The 23,632-nt window shown below is 32.8% G+C and overlaps 1 protein-coding gene, 1 long non-coding RNA gene and 1 pseudogene across 2 annotated transcripts; 1 reads left to right on the top strand and 2 right to left on the bottom strand.

The window, feature by feature from the left end:
• Nucleotides 1-2,493: 2,493 nt before the first annotated feature.
• On the bottom strand, nt 2,494-5,498 carry LOC114728966 (proline-rich receptor-like protein kinase PERK1). Its single transcript, XM_028915909.1, has 8 exons — nt 5,435-5,498; nt 5,334-5,348; nt 5,062-5,148; nt 4,888-4,958; nt 3,925-3,994; nt 3,659-3,807; nt 3,263-3,424; nt 2,494-2,640 (listed from the first exon to the last, which is right to left on the bottom strand). Exons 1-8 carry the CDS (start codon nt 5,496-5,498, stop codon nt 2,494-2,496), a joined length of 765 nt encoding a protein of 254 aa, XP_028771742.1.
• Nucleotides 5,499-7,853: 2,355 nt separating this feature from the next.
• Nucleotides 7,854-12,123, bottom strand: LOC114728965 (proline-rich receptor-like protein kinase PERK1; annotated as a pseudogene).
• A 4,357-nt stretch (nt 12,124-16,480) lies between these two features.
• LOC114728981 (uncharacterized) lies at nt 16,481-18,131 on the top strand. Its single transcript, XR_003738700.1, has 3 exons — nt 16,481-17,189; nt 17,632-17,689; nt 17,888-18,131. It is a non-coding gene; the product is annotated as an uncharacterized LOC114728981 (long non-coding RNA).
• Nucleotides 18,132-23,632: the final 5,501 nt, after the last annotated feature.

Here is a 23,632-nt window from a genome sequence, read left to right as displayed (position 1 = left end):
CATTTCTATTTTTTTCTGTAGATAATTTTGCGTTTTACCTGCGTCTTTATGCAAATTTTGTTGATTTTACATTCTTTCTAAATTTTGCAGATGAATAAACTTATATCACAATCAAAATTTTCTTTACAATTTTTTGTATTTCATTAAAAGCTAATAACATTGAAAAATAGCTCTGTATGAAAAAGTGATAGTTTAGTTAGTGCTGCAGATAGAGAAAGATTTAGTTGGAAAAAGAACTGTTGTGAAATGATTATAAAGTTTGTTAATACAAAATACCAAATGATGTATATGTATATTATTGAACAAACATAATGCCCAATTGATAGAGAATAATTTTGTAACTAACGTTATGTAAAAGAGTGTTAATACTTGCAGTCCAAAAAAAGAGCTGTTAATACTAAAAGTGAAAGTTACTATTTTATGGTATTAGCTGCGTTCATGAGAATTGACTTCAATATCCCAAAGGTCAGCTAAACGTGCAAATTGACTTCAATATCCCACAAACTTATGCAATAAACAATAAACAATTTAGACAACATTCAAAGAAGAATATTCAATGAATGGAGACACAAAGGACAGAATGCCTACCAACAAAACCCGACTGCAATAGAGGGGTGTGTGGGCGCGCGTGTTTAAAGCTCAACATTATGAAGAAACACCGAATCATTTTCAACAATACAATAAAGTAAGTAATGGCCAGTGAAAAAGTAGGTAATAAAAGTAGATAACACTAAAAGGAAAAACAGAAGAAAACAAATTAAAAATGAAAAATGAATGAGGAACAGAAGATGAAGGCGGGAAATACAACAGGCATATAAAATGAATCTTAAGCTATACATGGCATATCCATAGTTTGGGCAAATATGATATGATTTAGATGCCTGTGAATCAATTAAATCATTTTTATTGTAGCTATTCAAGATAGTTTAGTTCCTTCATATTCAACAACATTGTGAATACAATAATATTGCTTTAATTTGATGCCTACTGGCGATTATGTTAACATTTTGTAACATCTAGGTAAAACCCTCTTTGGTATCATACATTGACTTGAAATTTTGTTTTCTAAATATTAAGCTCTCCTCGCTTAACCTTATAATTGATGTTGTCATTAATTGTATTTCTAATAATGATGTCCATATCATACATTGACTTGAAATTTTGTGTTCTAAATATTAAGCCCTCCTCGCTTAACCTTATAATTGATGTTGTCATTGATTGTATTTCTAATAATGATGTCCACGAACTTCTTTTGGAGGAGCTGAAGTTGAATCCCATTCACCAAAAGCATTTTGAACCAAGAGTGTACCATGATCAAGACTGAAAATATGTATGGAACCCGGTTCTTGCCTTTTCACTACTACAGTTTTTCTCTATATCTTTTGCTTCTAAAGCACTTTCAAAATTGGTACTGCTATGAATATGCTATTTTAATTTATTGCCTATCTTTGATACAGATGTTTAAATTTATCCTTTGCCTCCCAACGTAACACGTCATTGCCTCTTAAAAGATACGCATTTGGTAATCTCTTTCACTTATACAATTATTGCTTTATTATTGCATGCAATTCTCTGCACCCAACCAATGCCATTAATTACTTATTTTAATACTCAATTTATATTTATGATCTCATTTTTTGAAGCACCATTCATTCATTTCCTCATTCTCTCTTCCTCCTAGAACCATGTGATTTAGTCAAATGTTTTTTTTATTAAAAAAGATGAAAGGAGTGATTGCACAAGTTTAAAGGGATTTTTTAGGTATAATTGATTGATTCTAATGTCGATGAGGAACTAATTAAGTGAAAGATCTAGTATTGCTCCTAATTCCAATTTCTAGAGAATGTCTTGACATTACACTTTTCTTGTGTGTTTACTAGATTCACTAAAACCTGTAAACATTAGAATTAATTTTGCTCCTAATTTTGAGGGAAGAACAATTCATACATTGCACTACCATCTTCAAGTACGTTGTAGCTTTAAATTTTTTTATTTTGAATCGATGACCGGTTAACGGCCACCAACGGTCGACCAATGTCAGTTAAAGAGGATGAATTCAATGGCATTTGTGTTATTTCACAGGAAAAATTAATCGCAATCAAGTCATCACAAAATACTTGAGAGTAGGCTTTTTGTTTTCCAAATTTGTGGGAATACAAGTCTCATATATTTGGGATTTATTCACAAATTTCCCTTTAGATAATTGCAAAGGTGACCATATTCCTTGATGGTTATATTCAGATATTATTATTAGTCTAGTGGGGAACCTCTATTTGCTTAAACGTAATAATTTACCAAATAGTTATTTAATTTATGACAAACCCACATATATATTAATTAATTCATCAAAAAAAAAAATTCCAACACAACATACAGCTTACGGAAGTTCAAGGAAATTACCATAATCAAAACAAATAGAAATCACACAATTTAAATTCATAATTATGTGGATATTTTGGAGCCATCGATCAGAACTAATCCTCGAGGTGGTGATCATTGATCGGATGGGAGCGGCGTGCTACCTGATCCTGCTACCATCCTTCTCAACGTCTCCGCGTATGCTTCCCCTCGACGTATTGCGGCGGGGTCCCCCGTCAAATCATTGTCCAGCGAAATCACTCCTTCTAAAGCTTTAACCACCTGTTAGATATTATTACTACTACATTTTGTATTTAATATAAGGCCTAATTAACTAATTTACATATATTAAAAAATTAGTTAAGTTAATTATTTGTAATAAATATGTATTATCTAGAAGACTAAATTATACATTTAGTCCCTTTAACTTTACACAAGATTTTAACTTTTTAACTGCACCAAACTCCATCATCATATTAATTTATTCTCTCCCATGCTACTTTTATAATATAGGCATGTATGGAAAACATATTTAATACTCTTGAAACTAAACAAATACCTTTTAAAAAGGATGAAGACTGCCTTCTAAATGATAACTATGTGTGAGTTATCTCTATTAGAGATCACAAGGGATTTGAGGTTCACTATTCCCAATCACATAACTATGGTGATACATATTTATATATTTAAGTCATCCACTACCTGCTGCTCCGTATACGGTAGGATTGGATATGTATTTTGGTTTAATGATTTTCACATACGATTTGTTTTACATCAACGACTCCCTTGTGTGTGTGTGTTATCATACTTTTTTAAAAAAAAAAAATCAATTTCATAAGAGAATCCAGTCCAAATAAATTTCTTTAGAAGGGAAACAAAAAATTTATAATTTGTGGGCACTAACCTCGCTCCTTCGAGGACGACGGTCGGCTGAATGGCGAACGCAATTAGCAGCACAAGAAACCATTCGAAACATCTCTGCCGGGTCGTACTTTCCGCGCAACCATGCATCAGCAAGCTCCTCAAAGTTTCTGTTTCTCAAAGTTTCCGACAACAACGTTGTCGCCTGTGATTTTTAACGTATATATGCAAGTACCAGTCCACTACAGTTATCACTCTTCTATCAATGAAGTCATCACGTTAGGAGATAAAGTAGGATCATGTTATTTTCTATGTGCATCCATAGATAGGATCACGCTGTTGGATGTAGTTAGGAAATAAAATAACCTATCTATCGAAGAACATATAATAGTGCGATGTTATATAAAAGAGAAATATTCTTAAGTAGTACAGTACAGACCCACTCATACAAACTGCCTTTTGGGTACTTCTCAGGATCATTAGCAGGTTTTCGTCCTGTAATCAGCTCTAAAAGCACATTGCCAAAGAAAAATAGATCCGACTTCTCAGAGTAATTGCCGCTCATAGCAAATTCTGGAGCAACGTACCTGTGTTCAATGAAATTTCAGAATTTCATAAATATTGAAATAAGCACTACTGAATATATATCCAGTGCGAATCCATGTACTTATAATTAATAGTGAGAATAAAAGATTAAGACTGAACCCTTAGTTCCCATTACTTGAGTCATGATATAGGCCTCTAACAGCAATCTGGCGAGTCCAAAATCTACAACCTGATAAATATATATAGATAGAAGCACATATTAATTTGTCATCCATATTACATATATTGATATATTTGAACTGATTCTACGTTAGAGCAGGAAAAATATCTGATAAATAGAAAGTCAACTAATTTGACTTAGTTGATGTGCCTTATTAAAGATAGGGTTTAATGATAGAGAGAGCTGGGAACTCTCCCAATTTTCTCCTTGTTAAGTCAACATCAAAATTTGTTTTTTAAGTATAAAGGAAAAATTAATCATTTGGCCCCTATAGATTTAACTCAGCTAAAATTTAATTTTTAAACTTTGGCTCATAAAGCTTCAATCCTTATAATTTTTTATTTCATTAAAACTTAACCCTTAAACGTTAGCTCGACGTAATCCATTCCTTATAGTTGTATCAGTACCTATATTTCAACAAGAAAAGAAGAACTAAAGCTATTTCTTGAATTCTTGGAGCCAATGTTTTAAACTGGTAAAATAATAAGGATTGAGTTGCTTTAAGCCAAAATTTAGAGACCAAGTAATTTTGATCAAGTCAAAACTATAAGAATTAAATCATATTCAATTAGGGATTGAGTTTTAACTGAGAAAAAAAAAATATAAGAACCAAATTATTAAGGTATATTACAATGAAAAATACTTCGGTTATATTTCTTATATTAATTGTGTTAAGTTCTCCGACCATGTATGGATATGTGTCCTAATCTTGTGTATGTGTTCATAATTAAATGCTAGTAAATACTAATAATGTTAAAAAATAGCACACATGATAGTGCGTGATTGGAAAACTTGCCATAATAGATAAAGACTTGATATAGATATTGTCTTATTACAATTACTGGCCATATGTAAATTTGCATATCTTGCTGGAAATTAATAAGCAATTGTACAAGACCTACCTTTGGCTCAAAATTATCGTCAAGAAGAATGTTGTCCGCCTTGATGTCACTGTGTATAATTGGAGGATGACCTAAATAAACAAGAATAATATTGGATTGAAAGAAGCAAATATCTTAAGAGTAACACACATAGTGAACCAAATTAATCTACAGTGGCAGGTCAAGAAAAGTTACAGTCTTCATGCAGATATTTCAATCCTTGCGCAGAGCCAACAGCAATTTTCATCCTTGTTTCCCAGTCTACATGTGTTGTGCCTTCTCCTGAATTTGCATACATAAACATTTTCTCTAATCATATATGATACTTTCATATTCGACGGTTCTAAACCGTTAAATATGAATGAAAATAATCATCAAACATCAATAATTATGCAGTAGCGAATGCTGAGAGATTTTTCCTAGTAAACAGAGAAATGTAGAGCATTGGAATAGGCTACAAATCTTACCATGCAGTTGCTGCGCTAGGTTTTATTTGGGACATACTCATAAGCAAGCATCATCTTTTTGTGAACTTCATTAACGCAGTATCCAACAAGTGAAACAAGACGTTTGTGATGGATTCGACTAATGATCTCGGCCTCAGACTGGAAATCCCTCTTTGCCTCTTCCATTGTAGATTTAAGCTGCTTAATGGCAACAGTTTTATTATTCTTACTGGGGTGGACTCCTTTATGGACAATGCCAAAACCACCTTCGCCCAGAAAATTTGACCTTGAGAATCCATCTGTTGCCAATGTTAATTCCTGATATGTAAATGTTTGAGGCCCTAATACAAGGCCAGAAGCAACTCGTGACGCTGGACTTGAAACTACTTCAACTTTACCTGATCACACGGAGAGCTGGCATCAATAACTGTTTCAACTACGTTACATTGTATATTATTGTTATCTGTTAATTACTCTTAAAATTTTTATAATATATTTTTTATTGCATTGCTGTATTCCCCTGCTTATTTTGAGGCGTACATAGATCATGAATTCAGGTTGAGTTAGAATTCTTTTTCTCATTCTTTAAAGATTTAGGCGAGCTACTGTTAAAATTATAACTATTCTTGTTAAACTTTTTTAGCATAAAGTGAAAGGGTTAAGTCATAAATATAGAGTTTGTGTATCCAACATATCACTGTTACATTATCATAACGCTGAACTCGTATTATTGATTAAGATCTAGTGGTGCCCATTGGGAACCAGTTTCAATACACATTACTTTGATGAGTATTCTAAACTCATCAAATTTGAACTGTCTATATTTTATTTGACGGTTTAGATTTAAAATCTTTAAATAATTATTTTAAAAAAATAGCTATTATTAAAGATCAAAAGTATTATCTATTTCTTACAACGTTAAACAAATAAATATAAGAAATAAAGTTGATTAAAACTTTAACATATGCAACTACTATAATAACTATTTAAAAAAATAGATAAATATGAGAAATAAAGTGGACTGGAATCTTATATTTTGGAGTAAATTGAAAATCAAACTAGTTTTTATATTAAAGATCAAAGTAATATCTATTTGGGAAAACCATATTGAAGGTACCTATACTTTCTCTCAATTTTTAATTGGTACCTATGTGTTTTTTCCTCTTTAATTAAACATTTAATTTTATCTTTTTAGCAACATTAGCTCTTATAACTTTGTTCTATTGATATTTTTAGTCTCTATATAAGAATTAATGATGTTAATAGAGGAAAAATAAAGATTTAGTTAAGAACAAAAAACACATAGGTACCAAATTGAAAATTGAAAAAAAGTATAAGTACCTCTAATATGGTTTTCCCTATCTATTTCTTACAACGTTAATATTTAGTTCCCGACAAAATTTCTATTGTTTTTTATTGTGCTGTTACGAGGGTTTTGTTTTGAAGAAATGAGCAACGTCAAATACTTTTTCGTTTTCTTAATAGCACGCACTCACTCACTCACCGATCAGCGTCCTAATTAAAGTGATTTTTTATGTAATATTTTACTGATCTTAAGGTATCTTTTGAGTCAATTTTTTTAATTACTCTCTTTTTTTCATAATTTCAGTATCTGTCTTCTATATTGTCACTAACTAGATCTTATGATCCAAATGATAGTTTTGGGCCTTTCTCTCACAATTAATAAAAGGAATTTGGGCGCACGAATGAACGTGTGCAATGGGTTGGCTTGGACCGCACAAAAAAAGCGAACGGGAATCCTAACATTTAACCCCCAACAACAATTAACAACTCATGGACCAAGCACCACTCAAATTTGAAAAATCATTACGGACATTTTTAAAAAGAACGTAATTATTAAAAAAACCTCATAACAAGTTCACAACGTTCAATAACAAATTTCAGTGCAAGAAATAACAACAAATTCATATTACTTACTTGTTATTGAAGTTTTAAGAAAATAATGGAGTACAAAAAATTAATATCGTGGACTTTATAGCTTCAATGGCTCCAATGAAAAACCCGATAAAAAAGAGTTTTGATTTTTTTTTTAAAGTACTTTTACATAGATTCGAATGGATAATATTCGGATACGCAGAGGGAGAAGAGTCCAAAATCATTCCACACTCCAGGTCTTCTTTCTGTTGCGTCTATATATAAATATATATATATATATCTTCACTTTTGCCCACCGTAGGCCCAAAGTCATCGGTGCAATAATACTCTCTTGATAATCCAATTTTCTCAGCTTCCAGCCATACCCGTCCCCTTCATTCTTGGTTTTTATTTCACTAACCCCACTCCCACACCCAGCTCAGACATGGATCATTATGGGTGAAGAAAATTCCAACCTGTGTTTATTAATATCCCAGCTCTTCTCCCTCTTCTTTCTTTTATTTAATTTTACTTCAATTATCACTCCGTATTTTACATAAAAATTATCCATATTGTTTGACTAAAGTTTCCCGGAATAAAAAGCAATTAAAATATGCACCCAGTCTGGAAAATATATATAGATATTTAAAATCACCAAGCAGCCCTTCACATTCCAAGTTCTCTCAAGCATTTTGGTGGCTTCAAACTCCGTCTAATGCCATTTGTACTAAGTTCGCCGCCGCCTTGTGGGTTTACCTCGTCCCGATTATCCAGATGACTCTTTCCTTCTAAAGCATCAACTACCTGCAGACAGCTTCATGTCATTAAATTTAATCTTTTATATATATGGGTATTTTGGTTTAGAAAATCAATTCGCAAAATGGTCATCCTAAAAGTTATTAGGCGTTCTACGACAATATCACCCCATAACGAGTTCGTAGACGTCAAATTCAGAGAGATATTCAAAATTTTCAAGTATAGGGAAAGGAAATCAAGATTTTGGACTGATTAGATGTATTAAGGATGGAAAGTTTTGATTTCAGATGAAGATATCAGAGACAGATGGGGTGACTACTTTAACAAGCTTTTCAACAATAGATGGGAAATGATTAGTGATATGGAAGAATTAACAAGCCAAGAAGGTGAATAAATCTATATCTTTGTTACATAATTTAGGACGCAGGGGTAAAAAAGAAGCTGTATTAAGAACAAGGATAATGATATCTACTGTCATAGAGGCCTCGGGCTTCACTACTGTTAGAATTAGAAATGTCGCAAGTAATTCAACTTCTTTTAGTTTTGAACAGAAAAAACACAGATTTTAAGAATTGGTTCGCTAACCTGGCTCATTCGAGGACGACGATCTGCTGAGGGGCGCACACAATTTAGAGCACAAGAAGCCATGCGAAACATCTCTTCGGAGTTGTAATTATTCTGCAACTTCGGATGAGCAAGAAGCTCAAAATTTCGATTATCCAATGCCGTGGAGAGTAACGGCCTTGCTTGTATTATCATATATCTATCAATGAGATCCATTCCTTTTTAAGCAAAAAATTCGAACATAAACCTAAGATCGAAAAGGAAAAATAATAATAAAGCACAGCACATACCCCCTCAGCCAGGCTACCTTGCGTAGAAGACCCAGTTTCAAGAACAGGTTTTCGTTCCAGTAATCAACTCCAAGAGCACAACACCAAAGGAGAAGACATCTGCCTTCTCTGTGAGTCTCCCGCTGGATGCATATTCTGGAGCCAAGTATCTGAATTCAATGAAAACAGAAATTTATGCATGAATATGAAAAGAAAGAGTTAATGGTGAAAGAAGGTAATTCAAAGAAACGTATTATCTAACGGAAATCCACGGACTTCATCGAGAGGCAGACGAGAAGTTAGATAATATAAGACTGTATGTAAGACTTACCCAAAGGTTCCTTTTATTCGAGCTGTGGTGACATGGGTATCAGTGTCTGATGAAAGTTTGGCAAGTCCAAAATCTGAAATCTGATTAATAGATACAATAGGCACGCGTTATTTCTCTTTATAGATATTAGTGTCTGATATCAAGTGCCAAGTGGGAAGATGAACAAGTCCCCAAGATATTTGAATCGATTCTTTTAGTGCAGGGAAAGCATTTGATGCAGAGAAAGTGGAATAATGTTAGTTGATATCTTCATTAAAGACAGAGTCAGGGTTATACAATGAGAGACCTGCCTTTGGCTCAAAATTGTTATCAATAAGAATGTTAGCTGCCTTGATGTCACGATGTATGATTTTGGGTTCACCTGCAACGTAACAAACGTTATTGGACTGAAAAAGTAAAACTTCTATGAGTAATAAGTGAAATAAGTTTTCTTTATTTATACTGGATATTATATCAAGTAACTAAACTCACAGTCTTCATGCAGATATGCCAATCCTTTTGCAGAGCCATTTGCAATTTTCATCCTTGTTGACCAGTCCACAGCTTCTGTATCTTTTCCTGAATGATTGCACATATATATCCATTATGGTATCTTTACAGCCAAGACTGGCCAAGATATAATTTGCACCATTATGAACAAACTTATAAAATTTACGTACATCATTTTTCCTTTTTGTTCAAATTCTGATATGTGCATGGAAGCAAAGCGCGTAGACTTCTTTTATAAGAGCTATAAAGGGACCTTCTCATTATGCTATAAATAGGGATATTCCAACACTTAGAGATTCCAAGAGCTTCGAAACATTCCTATCCATGTTTAACATATCTACATACTGTTGAGAAAAGTGAAGAGTGTGTGTACCATTACGTTTTCCTAATTTCCTCTACATATACATGTTATGATAATTCCCTTTTAACAATATTTTATGATTTATCAAGGGGAAATCACATTGTGATCTCAAAAAAGAAATATAATTACTATAAAGTTTCAAAACTAGTGAAAGATAAGTTCTCGTGCAGAAAATAACAAGAAGTTCCAAACTGCTCATTTATTATTGAAAATTTTTAGTGATTATATTCTTTATTTGGGACCTGACTAGTGATTTCCCCATATACCAACAGCTAAAAGAGTCATAAAAAAACCTACAGAAATCTACAACATTGTGAAACAGGCCCTAAATCATACCGTGGAGGTGGAACTCTAGGGTTTTATTAGGGACAAACTCATAAACAAGCATCAAAGTCTTTTGAGATTCAGCAATGCAGTAGCCAACAAGGGAAACAAGATGTCTGTGATGGACTCTACTAATGACCTGCACTTCAGTCTGGAACTCTTGCATTCCCTGTCTGCTTCCAGATTTTTGCTGCTTAACGGCTACACTTTGATTATTTTGAGGAAGGATTCCTTTATGGACGGTGCCAAAACCACCTTGGCCCAGAAAATTTGACTCTGAGATTCATCTGTTGCCAATTCTAATTCTTCATATGTAAATGTGCCCGGTGAGTGTTCAAAGGCAATGGAAGATGGTAGAAGTGAAACTGCAACCTCTTCAGCTGCAAGAGAAGGTGACATCAACAATCAAAAATAGATATGCACACACATGTATGCAGCTATGTATTTATGTATGTATGTTCATATATATATATATATATATATATGTATGTATAGTATAAGGATAAAATTTAGGTCAGGTTTTTTATATCTGTTAGATCAAGTTATGTTGCTATTATAAATTATTAAAATATACGTATGCTTTTATAAATTCACACATGAACTTGATCTAATTAATAAAAGCAAATTGACATATGTTTTGTCCATAGTAAAATTTAGAGTAAAATATTCTAACATTCCTTACATTTTGCCTTAACCACATGGACATCCCTTTTATCTACCCTTCATCATATTTAATCCTCAGTTTTAGTTCAAATTATTTTGAAGAATTTAACTGTTTTTTCTTTTTATTTTATTTAATTTTTTTTTTTTGCAAAAGATTATTCCTTTATTTTTTTTAATCATATTGGCATAGAAGTAGAAATAATTTAGTTAACGTAGATATAAAAAACTTGACTAGAAATTTGAATAATTTTTTTAATAAACATATAATTGACTAAATGTGTTTATAAATGTTTATAGAAAAAAGTATCTAAAAATTTTAAATGTTAAAATAATATGCTTTGAATCATGCTTTTAGCTATTCAAAAGAAACCGATAAATGTGAGGAAAGATTAAATAATAAAATTTTATAATATAATCAAACCCGATGGGGATATTATTATATATATATATATATATATAGAGAGAGAGAGAGAGAGCCATGCCCTACCCACTTATTTAATTGTTTGTCGTTAATCATAAAGCATGAGGTTATTATAAAAAGAGTTTATGTCTGTCACTTCGATCTGTTAGATGTGGGCTGATTTAATTTGTTTGCTTTTTGGTGTATCATCTGACCAAATCAACCTGTTATCATTTCTATTAGTAGTGAAAAAGATTATTTCTTTTAGCCGCCTGTTCATAAATGATCCAAGAAACACAGGAAATGTAAAATAAAATAATGTTTTAATATAGGTCTAATATATAAAGGAAATGTAAAATGATATGCTAATTAACTAAGTGTAAATGTTAAATTAAATAAAACAAAGAAGAGGGACCGGACCCTATATTGTGGATTGCAAACCGAAATGCTTAAATTAAAAGAGAGGAAAGCAGAAAGGGTTTACGAGCTGATGGTTGGTTTGGTGGTTGTGGTGAGTGCCTCCTCTTTCTCCATACGTAAAAGACACCAAGCACCAAAGTCAGCAGCAACGGAGTCATCAGCGAGCTAAGCAAAGCCCCCAGTAATAGATCGCCTGGCTGTGATCCGGCTCGTTCGTAAGCAGGCGGCGAGGGAGACGGCGAGGTTACAGATGGCGAGGTAGACGGTGGCAACACTATAGAGTGTTCATCACTGTGGGACACGAGGCGGCGGCACGGCCGGGACTCTTGAGGTATAGACGGCGGAGAGGGCGAAGACATAATTAAGGAGAATAATTAAGAACTCTGAACTCTGGAGAAGCAAACAGTGAAAAAATGAGAAGAAGGTGAAGACATATCCTGAAACCGTTGACCGTTGACTCACGTACGATTGACCTTGTGCGTACTAAAAATTTCGGTGGATAATAACATTTGAGGACTGTTAAGAGACAATTACATTTAATTAAAAACCACAAAATTCTTAAAAAGCAAGTAACATGATTTTGCTTGTCTCATTGATCTGTAATCTTCGGCAAGGACTTGCCAATGTTACTGAAATGACAAGAAGAACAAGGTTTTCTCATCTCCTTTTGTTTTGATTTATCAATAGGAAGAAGGCACTGTCGCTCTTCATTTCTATTCTTTTCTGTAGATAATTTTGTGTTTTACCTACTTCTTTATGCAAATTTTGTTGATTTTACATTCTTTCTAAATTTTGCGGATGAATAAACTTACATCACAATCAAAATTTTCTTTACAATTTTTGTATTTCATTAAAAGCTAACAATATTGAAAAATGGCTCTGTTGTGAAAAAGTGATAGTTTAGAGCCTATTGGGCTCAGCGTTTTTGGGCCAATAAGCTACTTTTCTTTAACCACGAGCACGTTTGAACAATTTATAATGTTTGGGTTGGTAATTGAGCAATATCACTTTAGTATAAAAAACTACAATAAACTACAAGTAAAAATCAGCTGCTTATGACTTATGGCTTTTGAAACATAGAGAGAAAAAAAGTTAAAAAATTTACTACCTCTTTTTATTCTTATTATAATTCTCAAATAACTGATTTGTAGATAATAAAAAAATCAGTTAAAATTAGTTAAAAATAATAAATAAATTAGAAATATACTTTTATTTTCAAATATACCCTCATAATAATTGATAAAAAATAAAAATATATATATGAGATGAACCGGAGCTTATAAATAATTTAAAATAATTATATTATGTAAATTGATTATTTTTTTAACTTTTCATTATTTAATAAAAGTGATACTCATTTTGGTACTTTTACAAACTAAAATGACTTATTCAGTCATAGTCTAAACAACTTACTTTCACAAACTAACTTATTTATAAAAGTCAATCCAAATATAAATCACATTACTCAATTTAACTTTTACCCAATCTCATTTTTCTAAAAGTTAGATTGCAAATAAGTTACTTTTTCTACCACTAATCCAAACATACCTTTAATAAGTGCTTAATATAGAGAAAGATTTACTTGAGAGATTGTGAGAGAGCAAAAGATCTTTGGAAGCTTATTATTCATCCTAACTATTTTTCTAGTTTTTATACTGGCTCTTTGCAGGTTTGGCTTAACTGGAACGCTGTGCATAACCCAGGCAGAGGAAGTGTTAGCAAGTATCCTTGGATGCGAGTCTTCAGCTTAGCCTGCTGGCTACTTTGGACAACACGGTGCAAGTTTGTTTTTGAAGGGCATACATCATCACCGAAGGAAATGCTGCACAAATGTTACTACATGCTGATGGAAGGCGTCATCAACAATGAATTTAAGCATCGAGTATTCGGCAAGCTAGGATACAGGGAGGAACATTGGACACCACCACCAGTAAATGCTATCCGAATCGATGTGGATGGCTCGGTTTGGATGCATCAACAAGCGGCGTGCGGTGGAGTCATCAGAGACTCAAATGCCAACTGGATCGTGGGTTTCCATAAGAATTTAGGTATATGCTCAACTCTGGAAGCAGAGTTACAGGCGATACACGCGGGGCTCCAGCTAGGAAGAAACCTCTCAGCTGAACAGGTTTTGGTTTTCACAGACTCTATTGAAGCGGTTAATTTACTTATGAGAGACTATGTCGGGGAACACTCACAGAGAGACCTCATAACGGAGATAAGAGACATGGCTTTCGAGGAGAGAAATGTTCAGATTCATCACACAAGTCGGACCCATATTAAGTGCGCGGATTTCATGGCCCGAGAAGGACATAGGGTGTGTTTGGATAGAAACCAAACCATGGTTTCAGAAGTGCTTTTACGGATTACGAAGTAAATATGTGGAGGAGATTATCTCGTTTTGCGGAAAAGTGCTTCTGAAACCACGGTTTGGGGATACCCAAACAGGCCCTAGAGGATCAATGGGGATGGTGCTGAGATGGGAGATTCCTGATGGATGCAGGAAGATGTTTTTGGAAGACAAAACTTCGTGTCTGACTTCGGGTCTTTTGTAGGAGTCTTAGTCTCCCCCCTTTTCAAGCTTTTGCTTGCCTTTTCCATTGTAAAAAAAAAAAAAGAGAAAGATTTACTTGGAAATTGGAAAAAGAACTGTTGTGAATTGATTATAAAGTTTGTTAATACAAAATACGAAATGACTTATATGTATATTATTGAACATACATAATGCCCAATTGATAGAGAATAATTTTGTAATTAACGTTATGTAAAAGAGTTAATACTTGCAGTCCAAAAAAAGAGCTGTTAATACTAAAAGTCAAAGTTACTATTTTATGGTATTACTCCTCCGGTCCTTAATATAGAACCCAATTGTTGAGTTAGTTTTGGTCCTAAATATAAGACCCATTTATTATATTTTTCAATTTTTTCTAAATTACCCTTATAGATACTCCCTCAACCATAATCAAGTAGAAGAGGAAGAGAGGGTATTAAGAAAGATGATTATGGTATTTTAGGAAAAACGTGTCACATTTCTTATAATTAACTAACTTACCTAACTTCCTTAATCTAATCAAATTAGTTAAATGGTCTTATATTAGGGACCGGAGGAGTAGCTGATTTCATGAGAATTAACTTCAATATCTCAAAGTCCAGCTAAACGTACAAATTGACTTCAATATCCCACAAACTTGGCAATAAACAATAAACAATTTAGACAACATTCAAAGAAGAATATTCAATGAATGGAGATACAAAGGACAGAATGCTTACCAACAAAACCCCACTGCAATAGAGGGGCGCGCGCGCGCGCGTGTTTAAAGCTCAACATTATGAAGAAACACCGAATCATTTTCAACTTCTTCATTTCAACAGGGTATACAACAAAATAAGTAATGGCCAGTGAAAAAGGAAAAACAGAAGACAAATTAAAAATGAAAAATGAATGAGGAACAGAAGATGAAGGTCGGAAGAACAACAGGCATAAAAAATTAATCTTAAGCTATATATTAAAGATCTTAAATGAGTAGTATTCGGTCTCAGTAAGCAGGAAAATGTGGGTTTGGGATTATAGATCTTAACTGTGATATTTGGTCTCGCATAAATTGGGTTTGGTCTGCAACCACAGAAGTAAAAAAGAGGGATACTGTTCTTTTATTAGGTGAAAAATAATACGAATGGCTTGTTTGGATTGCCGTCTGGAATGCCAAAAGCACAGAGGAAAACGTGAAACTGAGGTTTGTGGCTTATTACAGTTTAGAAGATTGTTTGGATTGAGTTTCGTTTTTAACTGACTTATGAAAAAGAAATAACTTTTCTAACTGACTTATCCAACGTAATCTGAATCAACTTTTTTAACTGACTTATGAAAAAATTGTGTAAAGCTTATGATCTAATTAGTTATGTGATTTTATTTACTTTAATTAGAGACCAAATAAATTTTAATTTATATTCATGTTTGTTCATTATGTATATTTAATTAATTATCTACAATATATTTTCAAATTTTTCTTTGTAACAAATATTTTTATTTTATAATTTTACAAATAAATTATTTATATTTTATCATAATAATTTTACGTATTTCTTTAAATTATTACCATATTAAAAATATAAAATTTCAAGTACTACTCTATATTCTTTTCAGTCATTTTACAACTAAACTAATTTTTTTATTAATCATCCAAACAACTTTTAATTTTTTCAACTGACTTTTTAAAAGTATATATCTAAACATAAATTACATTACACTAACTGACTTTTACTCTAACTTCAGTTACAAAACTTAGTTGAGTTAGAAGTCACTTTTGCTCACTAACGATCAAAATATACTCGAAGCAATTTTGATGATATTTATACCACTACAGTGTTGTTCGGTCATGTTTGTCTGATCGGTTAGGCGGATTGCAGTGGGTAGTGTGACTCTGAAAATCCTTGGGATGATCGTTTGCTTTCTTTTATCTCTTAAATGGTGAGATAATAACAGATATGGAAGACCAGATCAACCAGATTTGCAAATGGTGAGAAAACAAAAATGGAATACCAGATCAATGCCCAGAACACGAGATAATAACAGAAAAAAATTCACCTCCAGCATCACAGTCGGCCACGCGTTGAACAGGAGCCTCGCAAACTCGACTCCATCTTCTTGCAATCATCGACTTTGCCTCCATCATTCCTAAGCCCTATCGTGTTCTCCCGCCGCTCACCAGCAAAGAGAGTTGGAAGAATGTGACGGTATTATCTCCTCATCGACTGGTGCATTATCTCGTAGATCTGCTACCCTCGTCGACTGGTGCCTCGGTTTTTCTGCCTCCCCACCGTCATTTCGAAAAGGGAGAATGTGCAGGGTGGAGAGAGTGGTGCATGAGATCTGAAGAGGATAAGGATGAAACGATGAGAGAAGCCGAGCCACCATTGTCGGCTCCTCTCTATTTTCGCTGTTCTATAAACAGTACTGGGTGCGCGTTGGGCTACGTGCGCACAAAAGATGGTTATCCACGCTTGGTTTGGACGGGGGCTGCCATGCTACAATGATGTGCTTTGAGAAAAATGTATGGTGTATCTCTGTGGTGCAGATTTTCTGGATACTTTTGTTGAGTGCTTTGATTTGAATTTCAAATTTTGAAATTCCCCTCACCCTTACCCTTTCTCTCTTTTTCATTTCAGTCTTAAATTTGAAAATTTCCCCTACCCGTACCTTTTCCTTTCCAAATCAAATCCATTCTTCACTTTTAACTCCCTGCTTTTCAATTGCGTTTTTAATTCTATTTCTCCACATCCCTTCCCCCCTCCTCCTCAATTTCCCAGGGGAATCATTACTCTTTCTTCTTCGCTTATAAACCAACTCTGGGGCCTTCAGTTTGCTGCCTCTGATGCCGATAACTCTCATATACGGCAGGGAGTGCTTCTGGAGTGAAGCCTACAGGTAAATCCAAGCCTTCTTCTTCCTTTCACTTTTCTACATACTCTCTTTAGTCTTCCTCATAGTTTTGATGTTGCCTTTTGTCTTTGTGTATTTTATTGTTCTGCTTCTTCCGGAGGAAAAAAACTTTCGGACATTGTTAATGTGTTTAATCGAATGATGTTTTAAATTTCAGCTCAATCATTCTCTTGCTGATTATATCATCGATTGTTGTTTTCTCTATTCGGGTCTTTAATTCTATATCAAATCTGACTTTGATGGTGGAAGCAATAATCAGAGGTCAAATGACAGAGTACTATGGGTGTAAAGGGGTTTTCTTCAACAACTTATTCATGATGGTGTTCAGGATGTATGAGCTTAGATTTTATAATTATCAATTCAACTTAAAAAAGTCAAAGCAAATAAACTATAAGGTTTACTTCAATAAATCATGCTTTTGTTTCAGACATAAAACGCTTCTAAGGCAGGCATGAGAAGCTCAAATTTCAGCTGAAGAAAATGAGGTAGTGATGCGGAATTTTGAGCATCAAGAGACTGAATATATGAGACTGCAGAGATGTAAAGTTAGAATTGATGACTTGGAGCAGTTAAACTGTAATTAGAAAAGGTGCCTTTGGCGAGGTGCGCAATGAAGATAGATTGCATTACAAATTTAGGATTCTAATAGTTTGTTTTGTTCGTGGCATTTTTATATAATGCAGGTGAGGTTATGTCGTGCTAAAAGTACTGGAGAGATTTATGCCATGAAGAAATCAAAGAAATCAGAGATGCTTAGCCGAGGATTGGTAATATATAGCAATCAAGCTTCGTACATACTCTGCATAAATGTTACTTCAATGCAACAATCTTCTTATCACTCGTCACGAGAAAAAGCAAAACCTTGTATTCATTAGCCTCTAACTTTAGTTAGTGTTCATTCATTTTAATCTGATGAGTTATTTCAAATTGCAACCAGAGACATATACTTCATTTTATACTTGTCTTTGGTGATCTTCCCGATTGCAGTTCGTTGTGCTTCAAAATAACATTTGATATTAACAAAATTAAGCGTTGAATGCCAATTCTTTCAAATATTCCAATGAAAAAAAGGGTGTTAGTTGGTATATAGTAGCTGCTTAACATTGTCTAAAATGACCTGTATTGCGGTTTACATATTTGTAAGCAGGCCATTATAGTTCATGCTCATTGGTTCAGTATTAAAATATGAATATGATGACACACTGTCATGTTACCTTTTTGAATATCTACCTAATAATAAATAATAAACAATGACTACATTCACCATGGTATTGAATGTCATTTTTATTCTTTCTTATCTCTTTAAATGCAGTTTTGTTTCATCGTTGGCTTTCAACTTTTATCTAATGATACTTCTTATTGTTTGTTTTTGTGCCATCCCTATTGCATTTGAAAGACTAGACTATAATTTTAAGGACGATAATCCATGTTTAATCATGACCATGAATTTCTTACAGCAGCATGTATATTCACTGTTTCTCAATGTAGTTCGGGTTTTAAAAAAAAAAAATGAGAAACCCAGAAATGTTAGAATACCTCTCTCTCTCTATTTATGTTTGCTGTTTGTGTTGACTTTATTTTCAAACATGTGCTTAGTGAGAAATAATAATACTACCTCCGGTCCTAATTATAAGACCCAGTTGACTTATTGAGGAGATTAAGGAAGTAAGTTAAGTTAGTTATTTGTAATAAATAAGTGTTGTCATTCCTAAAATATCCTTGCTAATTAAGTATATTAGCTAGAACTATCATTATTAGAAGGATTATCTTAGAAAAAAATGCATAAATATGAGAGACAAAATAGATTGGAGTCTTATAATTAGGACCAAATAAAAAGTCAAATGGGGTCTTATAATAAGAACCGGAGGTAGTAGTATCAAACAAATCAGTTTGGTGAGATTCCTTGCGTGTGTTTTGATTTTGAAATTGAACTCGCTAAACCGGGATACCTCTCTATAATATATTGGTTGGTTGTGTTTGGCAAAGCAGGGGAAGATTCTACTATTGTCACTAGCTAGAATCACTATATCATCTTTGTGTTGGCTGTTGTACATGCCATACTATGCGTCACCACACTACTTTTTGGAGGCGCAAGAGTTAATACATTGCGTATCCATAGTTTGGGCAAATATGATATGATTTAGATGCCTGTGAATCAGTTAAATCATTTTTATTGTAGCTATTCAAGATAGTTAATTCCTTCATATTCAATAACATTGTGAATACAATAATGCTTGTAATATCCCAAATTTTGTAGCTACAAATTTATAAGATGTTTAAGAGGCATAAATATTTATTTAAAGCCTCAGGAAAATAATTATTCTATAAAAGTCTACTATTGAGTAAGAAATATAAGAAAATAAAGAAGAAATAATTATTAAAAATAGGGAAAATCTTAGAAAAAGCTATTGGAATATACCAAATCTCAAATTAGGCCTTTAAAGTTCGAAAATGACAGAATGGGTCAATGACCCAATCTGTCATTTATGAAATTCAGGCGAATTGACATTTTTGCCCTTGAGCAAAAGTGAGTAGTTATTCTCTAAACAAATATAGGTAACACTTACACTGTTCTAGTGATTACAAGATTCGTTGTAGTTAATAATAAGGTACCTGACAATAATAAGATACTTGACTATGAAAAAATGAGTAGTTATTCTCTATACAAATCTAGGTAATGTTTACATTGTTCTAGTGATTACAGAATTAGTTGTAGTTAATAACAAGACACATGACTATGAAAAAATGAGTAGTTATTCGCTACGCGAATTTAGGTAACACCTAAACTCTTATAGTGATTCTTTGAATCATTGTAGTGAATGAATAAATGAGAGTAAAATTGTTAATTCGCCTGAATTTCACAAATGACAGATTGGGTCAATGATCCATTCTGTCATTTTCGAAATTTAAAGACTCAATTTGACATTTCTCATATTCCAAGAATCCTTTTTGGGATTTTCCCTTAAAAATTATACAGTGACCTAAAATAACTAAGAAAAGTTATTAAGGTTATGACTAGACGAAGTAGGATCGTGACATATCATAAATCTAATTCGCTAGCTCCTCTTGAGAGTTCATTGATTGGTTGGTGATGACTTTATTTTTCCCAACCGCGATCACCGTAATCCCTGACATTCTTTTATTTTGACTGCGTTATACTCTCTCTAGTCTAAATCTTTTCTAATTATTCACGGTGGGAAAAAAGTCTAGCTAATTCACACATATTGATTAAAATAGTTAAAAAAATTTAAATGATTTCTAATATTATCATTATTTTCTTTTTGCCAATCCAACATTATCATTATTTACTGCACTAAACTCCATCATCATATTAATTTTTACTCTCTCCCGTGCTACTTTTATAATATGGGCATTTGTGGAAAACATATTTAATACTCCTTGAAACTAAACGAACAAATACCTTATAAAAAGGGTGAAGAATACTTTGTAAATGATAACCATGTGTCAGTTATCCCTATTAGAGATCACAAGCGATCTGAGGTTTACTACTCCCAATCACATAACTATGGCGATGGATATTTATACGTTTAAGTCATCCACTGCGTACTGCTCTGTAAATGGTAGGATTGGATGCTTAGTTTGGTTTAATGATTTTCATAGGGATAATTAATCTCCAGGTCCTTATAGTTTCATCTGATTTTTAATTAGGTCCTTATAAAATTTTTTCTTTTTATCAAATCCTTTTACTTTCGTGTGTTTTTAATTAGGTCATTCTATTTTTTTTTCTTTTTATCAGGTCCTTATAGTTTTACTTATTTTTTTAATTAGGTGCTTTGTAGTTTTTGAAATATTATTTATTAAATTTATTCTTTAAAATTAATTTCATTTTTAAATTAATAATTATATAATTGGAAAAAATAATTAATATAATCATTTAGTAATTAATAAATAATCAGAATAAGAATCATACTTAAATATAAATTATTTATAATCATATTTTAATTTTAGATAAATTTATTATTATAATTTGAATTGAAAATAAATAATATATTTGTTTAACTAAAAATTTAAAAGAATATTGACATAAGATTGTTACAATAATTTATTATTTTTAAAATGTTATTATTTGTAAAATAAAGAATAAAAACTAGAAGGACCTAATTAAAAATAAAGTAAAACAATAAAGACCTGATAAAAAGAAAAAAAATTATAAGGACTTGATTAAAAATATATGAAAGTATAAGGATTTATATATTAATTATCCCATTTTCATATATGATTTGTTTTACATCAACGACTCCCTTATATTTATATATTTATATATTTATATATATATTATCATACTTTCTAAAAAAAAAAAACCAATTTCATAACAGAATCCAATCCTAATAAATTTCTTTGAAAGGGAAACAAAAATTTTATAATTTATGGGCACTAACCTGGCTCATTCGAGGACGACGCTCGGCTGAATGGCGAACGCAATTAGCAGCACAAGAAACCATTCGAAACATCTCTCCCGGGTCATACTTTCTCTGCAACCTTGCATCAGCAAACTCTTCAAAGTTTCTGTTCTCCAAAGCTTCCGACAACAGCGTTGTCGCCCGTGATTTTTAACGTGTGTGTGTGTGCGTGTCAGCCCACTACAGTTATCACTCTTCTATCAATGAAGTCATCAAAACAAACAAATTAAAACATGCGCAAAGTAGCATCCAGCATCCTGATATTAATTTTCAGTTGCATCCATAAATAAGATAACTTATCGATCAAGGAACATATAATAGCTAGTAAGATGTTGTATAAAAGAGAAATATTTTTAAGTAGTACAGTACAGACCCACTCATAAACTGCCTTTCGGTTACTTCTCAGGATCATCAACAGGTTTTCGTCCTGTAATCAGCTCTAAAAGCACAATGCCAAAGGAGAATATATCTGACTTCTCAGAGTAATTGCCGCTCATATCAATGAAATCTCAGAATTTCATAAATATTGAAATAAGCACTACTGAATACACATCCAGTGCGAATCCATGTACTTATAATTAATAGTGAGACTAAGAGATTAAGACTGACCCCCAGCACTTGAGTCATGATAGAGGGCTCTCGTAGCAATCTAGCGAGTCCAAAATCCGCAACCTGATAAATATATATAGACAGAAGCACATATTAATTGGTCATAGATATTACATATATTGATATTTGAACGGATTCTGCTTTAATTTGGAGCAGGAAAAATATCTGATAAATAGAAAGTCAACTAATTTGACTTGTTTGATGTGCCTTGTTAAAGATAGGGTTTAATGATAGAGAGATTGGGAACTCCAACAGTTAAATTAACATCAAAATTTGTTTAGAAAAATTAATCATTCGGCCCATATAGATTTAACTTAGCTAAAATCTAATTTTTAAACTTTGATTCAATATAATTTAACAACAACAAAGCTTTATTCCACTAGGTGGAGTCAGTTATATGAATTGTATGATACTATTAAGCCCTATCTAAAGCCAAATCTTTGGACATATTGTTAATGGAAAGATCTCGCTCAATGACTTCATTAAGCGTTGTCTTCAGCTTTCCTTTACTCCTTTTTAGAGGACTTCATACTGTTTGATCAACTCTTCTCACCGACTCTTCCCAAGACTTTCTTTACACATGACCAAAACATCTCAATTGGTTTTTTACCATTTTCTCATCAACAGCGGCCACTCCAACTGCATCACCTAGTTTTCTATATACCAATAGGATCAATTTAACATCTGTGAATCACTAACACCAGTGTTCTATTAGGGAATAAGACAGAATTTTTTTTTAATATTGACGAGTGATTCACACACTTGAACCCTGACTCAATACTAATAAAGTAGGTGTACAAACATAACGTAACACTACATATTAGGTAGATATATATATATATATATATATTGGTCATCTCAGTCAATAGCCCTTACCTATGCACCGACAGTACATAATTCCTTATGGAGTATACAAAATAGTATATATACAGGCAAGTAGAGGTCACTTGCACTTAAATACTTAATAAGTCAATTAATTATCTACCAAAATATATATTTCACAAGTACAAAAGTAGCAGGCATTCCTGCTCTTCATACATGCCCATCTTCAACTTGTACGACTTCCTCACCCTTAGAACTACTTGCCCTGGTTGTATAATATAGGAAGGGAGGGTGAGATTTGAACGAATCCCAGTAGTAGTAATTTCCATCAAACACACATGCAGATTACATTAAACATGCAAAACAAGTCATATGGAACATAACCTTGCAAGCTATGCATAAAAAGCATTTAAATGCAATGACACATAGTCAGATTAATTTGCTAAATGCACAATCATCAACAACATAAGACCGGACATACAATGGCTCAAAAAGCCGCATAAATAATGACTTATAAGGCCCTATCTTTTAGCTGCACGTGATTACGGTTAATAACGCATACAAGGAATTAAGGAT

The sequence above is a fragment of the Neltuma alba genome, unplaced genomic scaffold (genome assembly GCF_004799145.2).
Source record: "Neltuma alba isolate B1F8T4 unplaced genomic scaffold, ASM479914v2 tig00012586_pilon, whole genome shotgun sequence".
NCBI classification, from domain to species: domain Eukaryota; kingdom Viridiplantae; phylum Streptophyta; class Magnoliopsida; order Fabales; family Fabaceae; genus Neltuma; species Neltuma alba.
The sequence above is the reverse complement of the archived record's forward strand: the minus strand, read 5'-3'. Positions and strand labels throughout refer to the sequence as shown.

Excerpts from the sequence above, each read along its gene's own strand:
- LOC114728966 (XM_028915909.1), bottom strand. The coding sequence starts at position 5,498 with ATGGAAGAGGCAAAGAGGGATTTCCAGTCTGAGGCCGAGATCATTAGT. Across the intron at positions 4,959-5,061 it reads GAAATATCTGCATGAAGACT|GTCATCCTCCAATTATACAC; the intron begins GTAACTTTTCTT and ends TTGTTTATTTAG. Across the intron at positions 3,425-3,658 it reads AAGGCAGTTTGTATGAGTGG|GCGACAACGTTGTTGTCGGA; the intron begins GTCTGTACTGTA and ends TAAAAATCACAG.